This window comes from Balaenoptera musculus, chromosome 11, assembly GCF_009873245.2.
Source record: "Balaenoptera musculus isolate JJ_BM4_2016_0621 chromosome 11, mBalMus1.pri.v3, whole genome shotgun sequence".
Lineage (NCBI taxonomy): Eukaryota > Metazoa > Chordata > Mammalia > Artiodactyla > Balaenopteridae > Balaenoptera > Balaenoptera musculus.
Window position 1 is genome coordinate 56,877,897 of NC_045795.1, and position 19,336 is coordinate 56,897,232.

At 39.9% G+C, this 19,336-nt stretch overlaps 1 protein-coding gene across 8 annotated transcripts in view; it reads right to left on the minus strand.

The window, feature by feature from the left end:
• LOC118904515 (zinc finger protein 197) overlaps window positions 1-17,447 on the minus strand; it is a 22,999-nt gene extending 5,552 nt beyond the window's left edge. For 2 of the 8 annotated variants that reach the window (XM_036870735.1, XM_036870737.1), the window contains exons 1-4: window positions 13,253-14,643; window positions 11,892-12,054; window positions 10,807-10,898; window positions 10,380-10,506 (exon numbers count right to left, since the gene is read on the minus strand). In XM_036870735.1, the coding sequence (XP_036726630.1) occupies window positions 10,380-10,506; window positions 10,807-10,898; window positions 11,892-12,054; window positions 13,253-13,642 (772 nt within the window). In that variant the 5' untranslated portion in view covers window positions 13,643-14,643. The other 6 variants (XM_036870730.1, XM_036870731.1, XM_036870729.1 and 3 more) reach the window with 6 other exon arrangements.
• Between the last annotated feature and the right edge of the window lie 1,889 nt (window positions 17,448-19,336).

Below are 19,336 nucleotides of genomic sequence, written 5' to 3' on the forward strand. Positions count from 1 at the left end.
GACATCTAAAAAGCTGTTTTAAAAAGGTCTTTTTAAAGTACAAAATTCCAAAGTTAGCTATCCACCATACTTCCTCTTACTCTAAAAATGAATCTTTGGAGGTGCATGAAGTCCTAATATTAACTTAATGAACAAACATTACATTATGCCATGTTCTAGATTTTGACCATTACCTCTTTTATCCAACTTTGACAACTAAATTGTTTCATAAAGTACTTTCACGTGATCCTTTTACTGAATGCTCACAACAACGCTATGAAGCAGGCATTATACCAATATCTGACTGACAGAGAAACTGAGACTTAGAGGCTGACTTAATAACATCACAGAGCTAGTAAGAGAAAGAGCCAGGACCCAAACCTAGGTTTTCTGATTCCAAATCCAGTGTACTTAAGTTGTCCTCAAACAGCAGACTCTTGCCCACCCAACTCCATGTTTTTTTTTTTTTGTTTTTTATTTTTGGCTGCGTTGGGTCTTTATTGCTGCAGGCGGGCTTTCTCTAGTTGCAGAGAGCAGGGGCTACTCTTCATTGCCATGGCTTCTCTTGTTGCGGAGCACGGGCTCTGGAGCGCAGGCTCAGTAGTTGTGGCGCACGGGCTTAGTTGCTCCGCGGCATGTGGGACCTTCCCGGACCAGGGCACGAACCTGTGTCCCCTGCACTGGCAGGCAGATTCTTAACCGCTGCGCCACCAGGGAAGCCCCAACTCCATGTTTGATATGTCTTAATCATACTGTCTGTAGAAACTTTCTCTAGCAGTAGTACTATCTTTAAAATGTACAATGTGTATATACCTTTTCAAAAATGTACACTTTTTAATACCAAGATATTTTTGCTGTCATTTACAATGACACCATTACATCTTATAAAACATAACCCAATTTCTTCAGAATCTCTGATCGCTCCAAGGTCCTTTTCTAGGTTCATAACAAATGGTTTGGGACAGAGTATTTAACTAGAATTTGGCTTATGTTTTTGTAGTCTTGAAAGTCTAGATTAACTTTCTTCCTCATGCAACATACTTGTCTAAGGGTGATCATGATTTTTTTTCCGTATAAAAACCACATGCTGCCATTTATCCAACAGTTACTTAAGTAGGCAGGGATTCTATTCCATTTGACACATGATACTAGATTTTCTGAATCTCTGTCTTGGACTCATTGGCATTTTGGAGCCAAGAGAATTCCTCTACAGAATGGATTTTTTGTTGAAGATGAAGGTCTGAAGTCTGAGAGAATTCTTTTTCAGACTCATCACATTCACAGTTTTTTTCATCTGTATGAATTTTCTGATGTACAGTAAGGTTTTTTCTTTGCCTAAAAACTTTACTACAATCATTACACCCATATGGTTTCTCCCCTGTGTGGATTCTCTGATGGCCAACTAAATTCCTCTTAGAAGTAAAAGATTTTCTACACTTTTCACACTCATATGGTTTTTCCCCAGTGTGCATTCTCTGATGTACAACAAGGTTTTTATTCTGACTGAAGTCTTTTCCACACTCATTACATTTATAAGGTTTCTCTCCAGTATGGATTCTTTGATGTACCATAAGATTTCTACTAGAGGTAAGGACTTTCCTACATATATGACATTCATAGGTTTTTTCCCCACTGTGAATTCGTTGATGTTCAATAAGATTTCTGTTGTAAGTAAAGCCCTTCCCACACTCATTACATGCATAGGGCTTCTCACCAGTGTGGATTCTCTGATGGGCTATAAGGTTCGAGCGGTAACTGAAGACTTTCCCACAGTCATTACATTTATAAGACTTTTCCCTTGTGTGAATCCTCTGATGGCCAATGAGGCTTTTCTTCAGAATGAAGCATTTGCCACACTCATTACACTCATAGGGTTTCTCACCACTGTGGATTCTCTTATGTTCAATGAGGTTTCTGTTAGAGCTGAAAGCTCTACCACATTCACTGCATTCAAAGGGCTTTTCCCCGGTGTGGATTCTCCGATGTACGAGCAGGCTTGAATTGTAACTGAAAGCCTTCCCACAATCCTCACATTTGTAGGCTTTCTCCTGTGTATGGAGCTTCTGATGGACCATGAAACTCTTGCTCATAATGAAGGTTTTTCCACACTCTCGACATTCATAGGGCTTTTCCCCATTGTGGAGTCTCTCGTGGTCAATGAGGTTTCTGTTAGAACCAAAGACCTTGCCACAGTCTTTACATTCATAGAGATTCTCTCCTGTGTGGAACCTTTGATGTAAAATGAGGCTCTTTTTCAGAATGAAAACTTTCCCACATTCATTACATTCGTAGGGCTTCTCCCCATTGTGGAGTCTCTGATGGTCAAAAAGGTAAGCACTCTGAGTAAAGGCTTTCCCACATTCAGTACATTTATAAGGCTTCTCTCTGCTATGCATTCTCTTATGGTCAATGAGGCTTGACTTAGAAGTGAAAATCTTCCCACATTTTTTACAACCAAAGGTCTTCTTTTCTGTGTGAACTCTCTGGTGTAAGAGGAGGCTTTTGCTTCGAATGAAAACTTTTCCACATTCTTTACATTTATATGGGTTCTCTGTGCTGTGGAGCCGCTGATGGTCAACAAGGTAAGTGGTCTGGGCAAAGGTTTTTCCACATTCGTCACATTTATAGGGTTTTTCCCCGGAGTGGATTCTCTGGTGCAGAATGAGGCTCTTCTTCAGAATGAAAGCTTTCTGACACTTGTTACATTTATAAGGTTCTTCTCCTTTGTGGAGCCTCTGGTGATCAATGAGGTAAGCATTCTGAGAGAAAACTTTGCCACACTCATTACATTTATAAGGTCTCTCCCCAGAATGGCGCCTTAGATGTATAATAAGGCCTGAGTGCCTATAGAAGCCCTTTCCACACTCCTTACATTTATAAGGTTTCTCCCCAGTGTGGATTCTCTGATGGTTTAGAAGGTAAGCACTTTGAGAGAAGGCTTTCCCACATTCATTACATTTATAAGGTTTCTCCCCAGAATGGTTCCGTAAATGCATTAGAAGGCTTGAGCGCTGAATAAAGCCTTTTCCACACTCCTTACATTTATGAGGTTTCTCCCCAGTGTGGATCCTCCGATGGTTTATAAGATGAGAGATTTTATTGAAATGTTTACAACATATGTCACATTTATAAAGCTTCTTTCCTTCAGTGCCTATTAAACTTTCAGAAAAAGCTGAATCCGAAGTCAAGCTTTCTCCAAATTCCTTCCACTTTTGGCCTCGTTTTTCTGGTGGAGTCCTTTTCTTCTTGTCTCGTTCACACAGGGAAACTTTCTTCAGTGTATCTCTTTCCCTTGTTTCATTTCCCCACTGACTTGCTAAAACTTGCCATTCATACTCTTCCTCAAAGTCAAGAACCTGGGGAACACTTCCTTGAAGTCTTTTTGATGTTCCTTTCTGAGAATCTGCTCTTTGAGATAGGCTTGACTTTGATGTCACCTCCTCATTCTCAGTCATGGTTTCCCACTCTGGTAAAAGGAATTAAAAATGCAAATGTTATCATATCCCTGTGTTAGTGAAAACAAGATCTTCAAATGACTTTAAAACAAGCTAGAAGGAAACTTTTATATGCATACAAAAAGGAGAAGATTTTTATTAAATGAGGGTACAAAGCAGAATGCTACACTGACAGAATGTTGTAAATGGATTAACATAAAATTCATTCTGGGATACTTCTAAGCTCTTTGCCTTCAGGGAGAAGATAGAAACATAGAAAGGATTCTGAAAAAACAGGTGCAAGGAAGAACCAGAGAAAGAACATGGGATCTTTCGTAGGTGGTTCACACCTGAGGCTCAAGAAGTTGGATGGGACAAAAAGAACCATTTGGCTTATAAAGAGCTGTCTTTTTACTTTCTTCTTGCTAGGAAGATGGGAACTCTAAAATAAAGAAAATATACCTAAAAACTTGGAAGGCAATCTTTAATTTTTGAAGTCAAGTGTATAAACACTTTTTAATTACTTGAAAGCAATTAAACTACAGGGAAAAAAAATCCATGAAAAAGCAATTTAATGCTTAGAATTCTCCTTCCAAAATTGAGAAACAGAATTTTAAAATTCATTTCACAAAAATATCAGGTCTAGGTTAGACTCCCTCACTTAATTAAACATAAAAGAGAAGAAATACAGAACAAAAAGAAAAAATATAGAGACATTAAAAACCACGAAAACATCTATAAAATAATGAGGCTAAACTAGTTAACCTCTTTTCTACTCTAACATTCTCAAATATTTTAAAATGTGAAATTATATATATTTTAAATGTTTTGAAAACTTATTTTCACCATCCAAACATGAGAAAAATTATGAACTAGTTCCCCAAATTATCTAATATGTAAAATTATGTAAATAATAGTAACATCTTCTATTTGAGTATAAAAACACTATTCTTCTACCTAAATAGAGAGAAAAGACATGAGAAAGGAGTGTAACTATTTTACTTTATTATCAACTTCTTTAAGTTTATAAGAGTGTGAAAATGGATAACATCCAATAAATGTTAAAGTGAACTACATTCTTAGATCAGGCCCTCATATCTCATCTCAACTGTCCCTCTCTCTGGATTTTGGGCAGGACTGCCCATCACACTACACTGCTTCACTTGGCAGTAGGGATGGGCATGTGTCCTAGGCCTATCCAATACCAGTACTCCAGTTTCCTTATCCACAGGGATTGTATCAAGACTGGTTTCACAATTTAAGCAGGATGCTGGTGGAAAGGAAGGTTCTCTTTCTTTAAGGAAGTAGAAGTGTTTTAAGGAATAGAAGTGTTGCAAGTGGTTAAATTGAGATGGAAAATGGTTAAGAAATGAGCAACTTTTATATATACAGTAGCTAATTAGCTGGTTAAATGATCTGAAATTTTAGTAAAGAAATCAGACTATGTATGGGCCTATTGGGCTTTAAGGGATTTGGGAGAAAAATATCAGAATGAGAGAGGAAGCTGGTTACTTTCTGCAATCTTTGGTGAAGCCTGCAAGAAAAAGACAGGGTTCCCTACCTCCAATACTCCCCACTCCTCTAATCCATGTCCACTCCATTGCTAATTATCTTTCCAATAAGTATATTTGATCATGTCACTCACCTGCTCAAAACAAATAACCCTTCACTGCTTATAGGATAAAGCACAAATGACTAGAACAGCCCAAGGGCTGCCTTCACCCTGTATCTGCTTATTTTTCTGGCTTCACTTCTTGTTATTACCCTTTATGCCCGGAGACTCTAGGCATGGAAAACTATGTAGAGATCCCCAAACATGTCATGTTTTTGCTTGTTTCTCTATCACTGCCCTTGCCCCTTTCTCTTCCTGAATTGCTCTTCCTCACCCCAGTTTGCTACCTCAAACCTACAGCCTTAAAAACTAAGTACAAAAGTCACATCCCCCCGCCCCAGAATTCCCACTGATCTTACAGAAATAAAAAAAGGATTATAAAGGAATACCATGAATGATTCTGTGCCAATAAATTGAACAACTTAAGATGAAATGGCTAAAATCGTAGAAAGACACAAACCACTAAAATTGACTCAAGACATAGAAAATCTGAATAGTTCTATAATAAGTAAAGAAATTAAATCAGTAACCAAAAAACTACCCACAAAGAAAAAAGCCCAGGCCCAGATTGTATCACTGGTGAATTCTACCAAACATTAAAAGAATGAATACCAATTCTTCACAAACTCTTCCAATAAATAGGAAAGGTGGGAACACGTCCCAACTCATTCTATGAGACCAATATTACCTAGATACCAAAACCAGGCAAAGATATGACAAAAAAAGAGAAAACTACAAACATATCTTATGAATACAGACATAAGAATCCTCAACAAAGTATCAGCTAACTGAATCCAGCAACATATAAAAAAGAATTATACACTATGACCAAGTGGGATTTATCACAGGAATGCAAATGCTGGTATAACATCAGATAATCAATTAATGTAATATACCATATCAACTGTATAAAGGACAAAACTCACATAATCATCTCACAGATAGAGAAAAAGTGTTTGGCAAAATCCAAAACTCCTTCATGATAAGAACACTCAACAAAGTAGGAATAGAAGGGAACTTCCTCAACCTGATACAGGACACCTACAAAAAATTTAAAGCTAACATCATACTTAATGGTGAATGATTGAATGCTTTCCCTCTAGGAGCAGGAACAAGAAAAGGATGTCTGCTCCTGCCACTTCTATGCAACAGTACTGGAGGTTCTAGCCAGGGCAATGAGGCAAAAGAAAGAAATAAAAGGCACCCAGATTGGAAAAGAAGACATAAAACTATCTCTATTTGCAAAATTTGTATATAGAAAATCCTAAAGAATCTACCAAAAAACTATCAGAACTAAGTAAGTTCAGCAAGGCTGTAGGATAAATATCAATATACAAAAATCAGTGGTATTTCTGTACATTAGCACTGAACAATCAAAAAACAGGAAATTAAGAAATAATAGCATCCGGGAATTCCCTGGTTGTCCAGTTAGGACTTGGCGCTTTCACTGCCAGGGACCAGGTTCAATCCCTGGTTGGGGAACTAAGATCCTGTAAGCCACACGGTGCAGCCAAAAAAAAGAGACCAATATTCCAAAAGTTAAATGGGCAAAGAACAGTACTAGGTAGTTCATAACATATGAAAAGATACTCAACCTGACTAGTAATGAGGGTGCTCATGAAACCAAACTGAAACAGCAATGAGATTTCACTTTTTCACCCTCTGTAAATCCTTCCCTAAACCACCCACCCCTCCCCCCACCCTCCCAGTTCTTCCATCTAACCAAGCTCCTATGTGCTCCCACACTCATGCATACTTTTATTATATAACATTTGTCACACTGTATTGTAATTATTTGTGTAAATGTCTTTTACTCCAACTTGAATGTACTTTATGGCAGGGGCTAAGCTTGATGCGGGAGATACTTAATATTTCTTGAATAATTGCCTTCAAATCCTATTCCAATCTCTTAAATGAACATATACAAGTCTTTTACATATTGAAGAAGTATGTGCAAGCTATCTGGGAGTCTGTTTTTCTACCAGCTTATCAATGCACAGAAACTGAGTGCACAAAACTGTCAAATATGACAGTGTCACAGTCTACCCCCAGGTCAAAACACCATGGGCTGTGTAGTACTTTCTCTGTCTGAGGGAATTTGGTTGTGCCCAACTTCTAAACATTATAAATCCTTTGCGGGGACTATCTTTAGACACATTACTTATTTTCCCTCTTTCTGAACCATTTCCTTAAGGTAGCCTCCTCAAATCAGAATTACTAGGTCAAAGAGCATAAACACCTTGGTATGTGCTTGCCCAAGCCCTAACAGCATTGCAGTTAGAGCATATCTTACTTATTAAAGTTGATTCAAACTTCTCTTCCCTTAAAGAGTTAGAATAAATAAGGAATTACATTTTCTTCTTATTTTTTAAATTTAACTCCTAGACCCATCTGCAATTTACTTTGGCTTACAGCGTGAGGTATGGATCCATGGTGAGTGTTTTTCATAAAATTAATCAATTAACCCATAAAGCATGTTTTAAAATTCTTCAAAGAAAAGATGGATTATTGAGTAAATAGCATTAGAACTACTGAAAGCCACTTGGGTTAAAAAAAAACAAACAAGCAAACAAACAAACTGGATTCCTATGTCATTCTGTATATCAAGATAAACTTTAGATGGACTAAAGCTTAAATGTAAAAATGAAACAATGAAAATGTCTGAAGAAAATACAGGTGATTTAAAAACTAATAATTTTATGGAGAAGGAGACCACAAAGGAAAATACTGCTGTTTGACTACATGAAAGATTTTCTAAGACTTAAAAAAAAACAAAAAACAAAAAACACTGAAAGGCAAACAAATGGGAAAACGTGCAACATGTGACAAAGGGTTAGCAGTTCTAATAAATAAAAGAAATATGTAGAAAAGATATGAATAAGCAGAAAATGACCAATAAACATGATAACACTAATAATCAAAGAAATGAAAGAAAAATAAACAAAAGACAGTATTCTTCATCTAGCTAGCAAAGTTTTAAAACACTGACCAGGGCTTCCCTGGTGGCGCAGTGGTTAAGAGTCTGCCTGCCAATACAGAGGACATGGGTTCGAGCCCTGGTCTGGGAAGATCCCACGTGCTGCAGAGCAACTGGGCCCATGCGCTACAACTGAGCCTGAGCTCTGGAGCCCGTGAGCCACAGCTACTGAAGCCCGCGTGCCTAGAGCCCATGCTCTGCAATGGGAGAGGCCACCGCAATGAGAGGCCCGCCCACCTCAACGAAGAGTAGCCTCCGCTCACCGCAACTAGAGAAAGCCCGTGTGCAGCAACAAAGACCCAACGCAGCCAAAACAAAACAAAACAAAACAAAAAAATTATTTAAAAAAACCCAAAAAAAGTGACCAAATCATAAGCACATACAGGGGAAATGGGCCCTCTTGTACTCTTTTTGTAGAAGTGTAAATTGGTACATCACTGATAGAAAGCAGTTTGGTAATACGTATCAAAATATAAAATCTACAAAATGTTTGACCACCATTCCACAGCTGAGATACTAAAAGATATATTCTCATATATGTAAAAATATATAGTATAAATTACTATGAACAATAAAAAATTTACTAAGGGGGCTTCCCTGGTGGCACAGTGGTTGAGAGTCTGCCTGCCAATGCAGGGAACACAGGTTCGAGCCCTGGTCTGGGAAGATCCCACATGCCGCGGAGCAACTAGGCCCGTGAGCCACAATTACTGAGCCTGCGTGTCTGGAGCCTGTGCTCCGCAACAAGAGAGACCGCGACAGTGAGAGGCCCGCGCACCGCGATGAAGAGTGGCCCCCACTTGCCGCAACTGGAGAAAGCCCTCGCACAGAAACGAAGACCCAACACAGCCATAAATAAAAAAAAAAAAAAAAAAAAAAAAAAAGTTAAGGATGTACCTCACATATCTTAAAAAAAAAAAAAAAATTTACTAAGGTTGCTGGGTACAAAATTAATGTACAAAAATTAAATATTTTCATGCATGCAAACAATGATCAATTAGAAAACATCAGAAAAGATTCCTATTTCAAAGAATCAACGTAACCAGAATATGTAAGATCTACCTGAATGCAATTTTAAAACAGGCCTGAAACAGACAAAGGCAGTATGAACAAATGGAACGATATGTAATGTTCTTGAATAGAAATTCAGTATCATAAAGCTGTCAATGTAAAGCATGATACTCAGACAATGAAATACAAAGCTACTTCCTTCATGGCCTTTCCTAATCCCCAGGAACGGTACTGGTTGCTTTGTCGTCTTCATTTCCATCTCAAGAGGCTTATGTCACTCTATTACCAATTATTTTACTCTGCCTTGTTTATTCTTTTTATGTTCATCTCCCAAATCACACTACTTAAGGGCAGAATCACGTCATTTCCATAGTTGCCATTACATGGTAGGTGTTTAATGTTTGTTGGAAACATAAATGGCTAACAGTTTTAAAAAAAATACTCTTGTTATTAATCAAAGAAATCCACTTGAGAATAAATAGATATTATAACTTAAAAAATTCTATTAACAACAATTTAAAAGAATTGGACTACTCAGCATCAATGAAGGCAGAGCCAAAGGAGTGGTTCTTATGTACAGCTGGTAAGAGCAGAGAGGACTGAGATCACTATGGAAAGCAGTTTGGCAGTATGAAGCAAGAGCCTTAAAACAATTCAAACACTTAGGCCTAGTAAATCTACTTCTAAAAAATAATGAGAAATTAAAAAAACAAAAACAAAAAACCTTAGGCATAGCGATAGATGATTATTATGGCAATTATTTAAAATAAAGAAATGGCTAACTAAATTATGACACAAATTACGCAGCCAATACAGATAATGGTTGCAAAGAATTTGTGATAATACGAATAAGGTGACTGCAAAGAAAGCAAGCTACAAAACTGTATATATTCATGAATACACACTCTCAAAACAACGTAAAAAACCTCAAACACACAAAAAAAGCCAGAAAGGTAATATATCAAAATTTTGATAGTAGCTGTTTGCAAATAGTGGGTTATAAAAATTTTTTTTCTTCTAATATTCTGTGTTTTCCAAAATAAGTATACTATACTATGTTCATAATCAGAAAAACAAACAAAAGCTGGGACTTCCCTGGTGGTCCAGTGGTTAAGAATCTGCACTTCCACTGCAGGGGGAAGAAAAAAAGAAAAGAAAAACAAACAAAAGCTGATGAAGTTGGGGGGGAGGGAGAAGCAAGAGGGAAGAGATATGGGGATATATGTATATGTATAACTGATTCACTTTGTTATAAAGCAGAAACTAACACACCATTGTAAAGCAATTATACTCCAATAAAAACGTTAAAAAACAAAACAAAACTGATGAAGTAAAGGTAAGAATTATGGGAAGAAAGTGTCCTTACCTAAGGAAGTCACATTTCCATAATTCTCCAGCATCACATCCCAGTACAAGGCCCTCTGAATTGGGCCCAGACATGCCCATTCCTCTGAAGTGAAGCATACTGATACCTCCTCAAACATCACCAATTCCTGAAATAACAGGTATGTGTGAGATTATCCATGCCCAGGAAGCTCCCCTACTGAAAGGTCCCTTTCACTTCTGGGGAAGACATGTTGTGAGGGCATGAGGTGGGCAAGGGATATCAGGGAGACATAGGAGACCCTACATGAAGTCTGCCTTCCAATAGCATGGACCTTGATTTAGAGATGGGAGCTGACTGGACACCCAAGCACAAGGATGAGAGATACTCCAGCCACAATTAGGATACTTCAGCCACAATTAGATAGTGCAGATAGGATCTTAGGAAGAAAAGAGGATGCAAATCTTACCTGGGGCTGGGCTGTCAGGAGCATGAGAGCCATTAACTGATTTCTTGGGTTCTCTTCCTGGGAAAGGGCAGAAGCTTCAGGGGCAGGAGAATCTGAAGGAGAAAAAGCTGCATATGAGATAACTGTTGTTCCTGCCCACTACTCCAAGTCCAATATCTTTATCTTCTATAAACAAGGAATTCAAAAAGACACAGAGCTCCCAGAACTAGGCAATGATGGCTATAAAATGACCTACAAATCTTTTCTGACCCCCACGTGCACGGCTGGAATAGCACAAAGAATAGCAATAAGAATGGATAAAGGGGGACTTCCCTGGTGGCGCAGTGGATAAGACTCCGTGCTCCCAATGCAGGGGGCCCGGGTTCGATCCCTGGTCAGGGAACTAGATCCCACATGCGTGCCGCAACTAAGAGTTCACATGCCACAACTAAGGAGCTGGGGAGTCTCAACTAAGGAGCCCCACGAGCCACAACTAAGGAACCTGCGAGCCGCAGCTAAGACCCAGAGCAACCAAATTAAAAAAAATTTTTTTAATTAAAAAAAAAAAAAAAAGGGCTTCCCTGGTGGTGCAGTGGTTACGAATCCACCTGCCAATGCAGGGGACGTGGGTTCAAGCCCTGGTCCCGGAAGATCCCACATGCCACAGAGCAACTAAGCTCATGTGCCACAACTACTGAGCCTGTGCTCTAGAGTCTGTGAGCCACAACTACTGAGCCCACGTGCCGCTACTACTGAAGCCCATGGGCCTACAGCCTGTGCTCTGCAACAGGAGAAGCCACCACAATGAGAAGGCCACGCACTGCAACGAAGAGTAGCCCCTGCTCGCCGCAACTAGAGAAAGCCCACGCACAGCAACAAAGACCCAATGCAGCCAAAAATAAGTAAATATAATAAATAAATTTAAAAAAAAAAAGAATGGATAAAGGGTCAGAGGGACCCAGGAAAGGACAAGAGGGAGAACAGGAAAGAGCTTGGTACCATAAGGGGTTCCTATAAGGGCAGGTGAGGAAGCAACTATCTGGGAGTAGGGAGATGAGCCATAGTAAGAGTCCTGAAAAAGTCCAGAGCCACAGCCAGTAAGTTACCATGTTGAGGATCTTGGAGCAAGTTGAACACCACTGGGTCAGTAAGAGGATTTGAGCGAACTTCAGCTGATATGCGGCTGCCAGTGGGTGCATGAGGAAGTGCTATTCCTGGAGTGCTGAGACCCTCCTGGAGAGTGTCCTGATCCTGGACAAGGACTGGAACCTGGGAACAAGCAGAACAAAATAAGCTGACTCTTCTTGTACCTCCAGAAAATGGACTCACCTAACATGGACCTCTTTCTGCCCGTAATCTAGAACTGTGAGATGAGAGTGACCCACCTCAAGTATGGAGCATCAAACCAGCAGTAAAGCTTTGCCTTGAGAACAATGGAGCTGCCCTCTAGCCCCACTCATGGTACTGGTGACCTCTCCCAGAGGAGACTGAACACAACGGTGGAAACAGAAGCCAGACCTGGGTGTGGGTTAAGGAGGGAATGGGAAGTAACAAGCAATTAAGAGCTTCAGACCTGGTTTTAGATTACACCTGGGTTCAATACACTCTTCTACTTATTTACCCCTTTACTTATCCCTTCCTGCTCCAACAGAAGGAACACTAGAAGTCTAGACATTTGCTTTTGTTGCTAACTAGATGTCTCACCTAAGACAATGTAGTGAACCTTTTCCTGCCTCCATTTTCTTATCTCTCAAATGAGAAAGATGGATTAGTGATTAGCACTGAAATATATAGCTCTAAACTCTTCATTTTTATGATTTAAACAAATAAGCCCATCCTTGGTACCGCTCCCAAGTTATATTCCAGACTTCTTATATAGAAATGTTTCTAGTGGGCTCCAGATTGACAGAAAGAGATCTGACACATACTAGAAACTATATTAAGATCCCAATTTAATAGCCAAGGATATAAAATCTTATCAGAGACAAATATCTCAACCCAATCCCTTGGCTCACAGAATCCCCAGTAGGGGAACACATAGGGAGGTCTTGCCAGATCTAGAAAACTTCATTCATGCTTTCCCACTGCCTTTTATACTTCAGGCTTACAACATCACTCCAAACATACTTATACAAACAATACATATGTTTCTGTTTAGAGGAACACTTACAAACATTATGTTCTTCAGATTCTTGAACCAAACTCAGCATTAGCAAGCATCACCCAAGGAGGCAAAGCAGAGTCAATGCCTTGTGTTGATTCTGAATTGGCCCAAAGACCCCAATTATAAATCCATTTCTCTCAAAAGACATTCTGTGGTCTGAACAGCTCATGAACCTGTTTTAATTAGCATTAGGGTTGCTACTGTGTTATTGTTAATGAAAATCACAGCATCATCCTCTATCCCCTCTGTCCTGGGCCTACTCCCTCCTTCCATCTCAAACTCTTCCCCCTTCCCCTTTCTCACTTTTAGTGCTGGTCCATCGAGGTCTTTCTGCAGCTCCTCTACCAGGGCCACTGCCTCCTCACCACTCCCGGGGCGATGGATCTGCACCCAGGTCCGTATCTCTCCAGGCAGGATGCTCAGGAACTGCTCCAACACCAGCAGCTCAAGGATCTGTGCCTTGGTGCGTGCTTCTGGCCTCAGCCACCGGCGACAGAGCTCCCGGAGCCGGCTCAGTGCCTCCTGGGGTCCAGATGTCTCATGGTAACGTAACTGTCTAAAGTGCAGGTGGGAGGTCTCCCAAACAGAGGAGCTGCTCCCTTGGAAGCTGGTTCCCCACTTCCAGGTATCATCCTTCCCTTTAACAAGGCCCTCTTGTCTCAGAGCACTGTGGGCCCAATTTTCTCTTGTCATTGTTGTTATTTAAGAAAGGCTCCTCTCTAGGGCCCCTCAATCCTTGCTTGCCTTCTTCCTCAGAGCTTGGAGAACATCATCTATAAGACCTCAAGAAATCATTGTTAAAGTTAACCCAGAGAAACAATCAGGTTTTCCAGACCCCAGTTAGCTCTCACTAATGAAGAAACCTCCCTGAATGCAAAGTTATAGATTCTGGGCCATGCCTCCTTTAACAGAAGCCCAGGCCCAAGGCTCTAGGGACACTAATATGCATGTTACCCACACCATTGCTGATATCAAAGGCATGAAATTCCTTTCTTTTTTTTTGCCACGTGGCATGTGGGATCTTAGTTCCCCGACCAGGGATCCAAGCCGTGCTCCCTGCATTAGAAGCACGGAGTCTTAACCACTGGACAGCCAGGGAAGTCCCTCCTTTGGTCTTTATTCACAGTTTCTCCTCCACCTAATTACAATAAATCCTTTATCTACCATTCTAACAATGGGCATCCTGGCTACTCCTGTGTGACCTTGAACAAGTTACCTCACTTCTAAGTCTCAGTTTGTTAACGTGTAAAATAGGAGTAACAACAATTCCTATCTTACGGGCTTGTAAGAATTTGATGTGAAATACATTTCAGGCTTTTGAATAGTGCCTGGTATATGGATTCAAATGTTAATCATTATCTTTCTGCAACTAGCACCCTTTCCTATGTTCTTAGGCTTCTACTTTCTAGAAATAGTGTGTTTTTTTAGAAATAATATGTATCTTTCTTATTACAAAATGGAAAATCTGTAAAACCAGAAAACACATACAAAACCAAAGAACAATCACTGCTGTTGTTCTGGACTACATTCTTCCAGTCCTTTCTCCATGCGCCAATTTGGATCACAAAACTGGATCCAACTGTACTGCTCCATAATTTCACACACGTTGTGTTGTGAACACAATATCAAATATTATTCATCATTATTTTCAAGGGTACATCAGCCCATGGGACTTTCCTGGTGGTGCAGTGGTTAAGAATCCACCTGCCAATGCATGGGACATGGGTTTGAGCCCTGGTCCGGGAAGATCCCACATGCCGCGGAGCAGCTACGCCCGTGTGCCACAACTATTGAGCCCGCGTTCTAGAGCCCGCGAGCCACAACTACTGAGCCTGCGTGCCACAACCACTGAAGCCCGTGTGCCTAGAGCCCGTGCTCCACAACAAAGGGAGGCCACCGCAGTGAGAGGTCTGTGCACTGCGGGGAGTAGTGGCCCCCACTCGCTGCAGCTAGAGAAAGCCCACGTGCAGCAACGAGGACCCAACGCAGCCAAAAATAAATAAATAAATAAATTTATTTTTTTAAAAAAAGAGTATATTAGGCCATTCATACTGAAGTAGTCCCCTGTTGTTAGACGTTTAGATTATTTATAATTTTCTCCTATTACAAATTCAGCTGCAATGACCATCTTTGCTAATGAACTTTTGGTTACATTTCTGCTTATTTCTTCAGGAAAAATTCCCAGAAGAGAAATTGTTTAGCTGAAAGGTACAAATAGTTTAAACTTTTAAGGTTGTAATAGTTACATTACTATCAGTAACATATGAGTGCCTCATTAATTTTATTTAACACATGAACCCTTAAAATTCATGCTTATAATGGAGCAGAGGAGACCAAAATATAAACATAATTTCAATATAATGTGTGAGTACAATTAATAGGAGGACATACAAGCACAGTAAGAATTCATGAAGGTAATTTTGGGTTGGGCTGTAAAGAAAAAAAGACCACTGGAGTATTGGGAAAGCCATTCCAGGAATAAAGAAACTGTAATTTCAAAAGCAAGGGAGAGACAGCACATCTAGCTCTGTTAAAAAGGTTCTTTGCAAATCAGAGAAGGAAGTAACCTTTGAGGTAATTTTGTAGAATTAGAGTGAAGAGGTAAACAGAAGCAAATTCTAAGAGGCAGCCAGAGGCATCCCAAGTAGCCAGAGTGGCACTGCCAAGCTCCTTCCACAGGAATTACACTCAGCATCTCAGCATCAAGCCACTGTAGATTTAACCTGTGTCTGTGAGCATCTGTGCTTTATCTAGTTTTACTTTGTGCATCTGTTAGGAAGACGTGTCCTAAGGGAACTGCTTCTTTGCTTTACATCATTTCAGCTTATAAAAGGTTTCATAAGAATACTCTACTTTCAGGGACTTCCCTGGTGGTGCAGTGGATGACTCCATGCTCCCAATGCAGGGGGCACAGGTTTGATCCCTGGTCAGGGAACTAGATCCCACATGCATGCCGCAACTAAGAGTTTGCATGCCACAACTAAGGAACCTGCTTGCTGCAACTAAGGAGCCCACAGGCCGCAACTAAGGAGCCAGCATGCCGCAACTAAGACCTGGCACAACCTAAATTTAAAAACAAAACAAAACAAGAACAACCCTACTTTCACACATTAGGGGAAACCTGTAGTCTAAACAAATAAAGTTCTAAATTAAGTAGTAGTAGGGAGAGAAAAACTGAGAAAAACTGAGCAGTTCTTTGGTAACTGATCTGGGGGTGATGGAAAGGAATTTAAAAAAAGGATTTCTATCCCATGTTCACAGATAGGAAGACTCAATATTGTCAACGTTTCAGTTCTTCTCAACTTTATCTACAGATTCAATGCAACTCCAATCAAAATCTCAGCAAGCTATTCTGTGGATATTGACAAACTGATTCTAAAGTTCACATGGAGAGGCAAAAGACACAGAATAACTAACACAATATTGAAGAAAAAGAACAAAGTTGAGGGACTGACACTACCCACATCAAAACTTTCTAAAAAGCTACTGTGATGAAGACAGCATGGTACTGGCAAAATTGTAGACAAATCAATGGGACAGAATAGAGAGTCCAGAAATAGACCCACATGAATAGTCAACTGATCTCTGAGAGAGAGTCAAGGTAATACAATGGAGCAAAGATAATCTTTTCGGCAAATGGTGCCGGTACAACTGGACATTCACATGCAAAAAATCAATCTAGACACAGACTTTACATCTTTCACAAAAATTAACTCAAAATGGATCACAGACCTAAATGTAATATGCAAAACTATAAAATTCCTGGAAGATAACCTAGGAGAAAACCTAGATGATCTTGGGTATGGTGACAGATTTTTAGATACACACAAAAGGCACGATCCTTGAATGAAATAATTAATAAGCTAGACTTCATCAAAATTAAAAAATTCTGCTCTGCAAAAGGCAATGTCAAAGATGAGAAGACAACCCAAAGACTGAGAGAAAATACTTGCAAAAGACACACACTATCATCCTTCCTTTGTATATTTTATACAAAGAACTCTTAACACTTAACAATAAGAAAACAAACAACTCAATTAAAATATGGCCCAAGGGGGAATTCCCTGGCGATCAAGTGGTTAGGACTCAGAGCTTGCACTGCCAGGGGCCTGGGTTCAATCCCTGGTCAGGGAACTAAGATATCACAAGCTGTGTGACGAGGCAAAAAAAAAAAAAAGTTAAGATAAAATGACTCAAAGACCTAAACAAATACTTCACCAAAGAAGATATACATATTTCAAATAACTGCACGAAAATATGCTCCACATCGTATGTCATCAGGGAAATGAAAATTAAAACAATGAGATACCTTACGTACCTATTAGAATGGCCAAAATCCAGAACACTGGCAACACCAAATGCTGGTGAAGATGTGGAGCAACAGGAACTCTCATTCATTGCTGGTGGGAATGCAAAATGGTACAGCCACTATGGAAGACAGTTTGGCAGTATCTTACAAAACTAAACATAATCTTACCATAAATTCTAGCAATTGTGCTCCTTGGTATTTATCCAAAGAAACTGAAGACATACATCCACACGAAAACCTGCACATGGATGTTTACAGCAGCTTTATTCGTAATTGTCAACACCTAGAATCAATCAAGATGTCCTTCAATAGGTGAATGAATAAACTGTGGTACATCCAGACAATGGAATATTACTCAGTGCTAAAAAGAAACAAGCTATTAAGACATGAAAAGATACAAAGGAAGCTTAAATATGGACTACCCAGTGAAAGAAGCTAATCTGAAAATCTAATATACTGTACAATTCCAACTATATGACATTCTGGAAAAGGCAAAACTATGGAGACAGTAAAATGATCAGTGGTTGCCAAAGATTGGAGAAGGAAGGAACAAGCAGGCAGAACACAGAGGATTTTTAGGGCAGTGAAACCATGCTGTATACTAAAATGGTGGATACATTATACAAATCATTATAAATCTGTCCAAACCCATAAAATATACAAACACAGAGAGTGAACCTTTATGTAACCTATGGACTTTGGGTGATTAAAATGTGTCTGATACAGGTTCACCAATTGCAACAAAATGTACCACTCTGGTGGGGGATTTATTTTTTTGGATTGAAGTACAGTTATTACACAGTGTTGTATTAATTTGTGCTGTACAGCAAAGTGATTCAGTTATACATAAATATACACTCTTTTTATATTATTTTCCATTATGGTTTAGCACATGATATTGAATATAGTTCCCTGTGCTATACAGGAGGACCTTGCTGTTTATCCATTCTATAAATACTAGTTTGCATCTGCTAATCCCAGACTCCCACTCCATCCCTCCAGTGGTGGGGAATGTTGATATGGGTGGACGCTATGCAAGAGCGGGGGCAGGGAGTATATGGGAAATTTCTGTATTTTCTGCTTAATTTTCCTGTGAACGTAAAACTGCTCGAAAAAATTAAGTCTGTTAGTAAATAAAACCTGGGGTGGGGGAGAAGGATTTCTAAATAATTTTCTACAGTAAATTATCAGAATTCTATTTACTCTTACTTTGCAGATAGATACAAACAACAAATCCTTAAACATACATTTTGTTTGCTTCTCACAAAAGGTTTGTGAGCCACAAGTTAAAAAGAACAAAAGAAGCCTCAAAGGAACTAAGCGATTCACTCAAGGCCACTCAGTTATGGGAGCAAATTCTGAACTCAGGGATTCTAACTCCAAAAATCCAAAATAACTGCATCTAAGAAAAAACTTCTGAAACCCAAACAACTATTCTAAAGCAACGGTTTAGAATAATAATGACAACAACTCATTATAAAGCTTTAATCTGGCAAGCTGTAAAACGAAAATAACAACAACCATACGTAGTCACTCACAGGTTGGCAATGACCTTTCTTGCAAAAGACGGCGTTTACACTGAGTTTACCATCTTCGTACTTAATGTGAAAATACATTCTCTGAAGCAATGGCGGTATGGGTTGTCTAAGTTTGCTCCTTAAATACCATTATATTACAAAATTAAAAGATGAGAACCGGTCCATACCTCAAGGGAAAAAGAAAAAGCCCCCAGAAGTCTGGGAGCCCCTGCTCCAGGGAAGTCTCAAGCTGTTTCTCAGCATCAGTCTCAGAGAAGATGGAAAAAGAGCAGAAAAGCCTGAGCTGGGGAACCTGACTACTGAGGGCGGTGTTCTCAAAGGGGCAGCACATTCTACTGACTCGAGGGCCGGTCCACAGACACACAGACTCAGGGGCGCTGTCTTCAATACCTTCCCCAAGACGCAGCCAAGGCGTCCACCTCAACACGGAGCGGAGGGACCGCGCTGGGGGTAAGGGCCGGAGAGGGGTCGGCGAAGGCTGCGCTGCCCTGGCGAGCTCAAGCCGCACCCCGGGCCGCCCTCCCCGCGTGCCACCCTGAC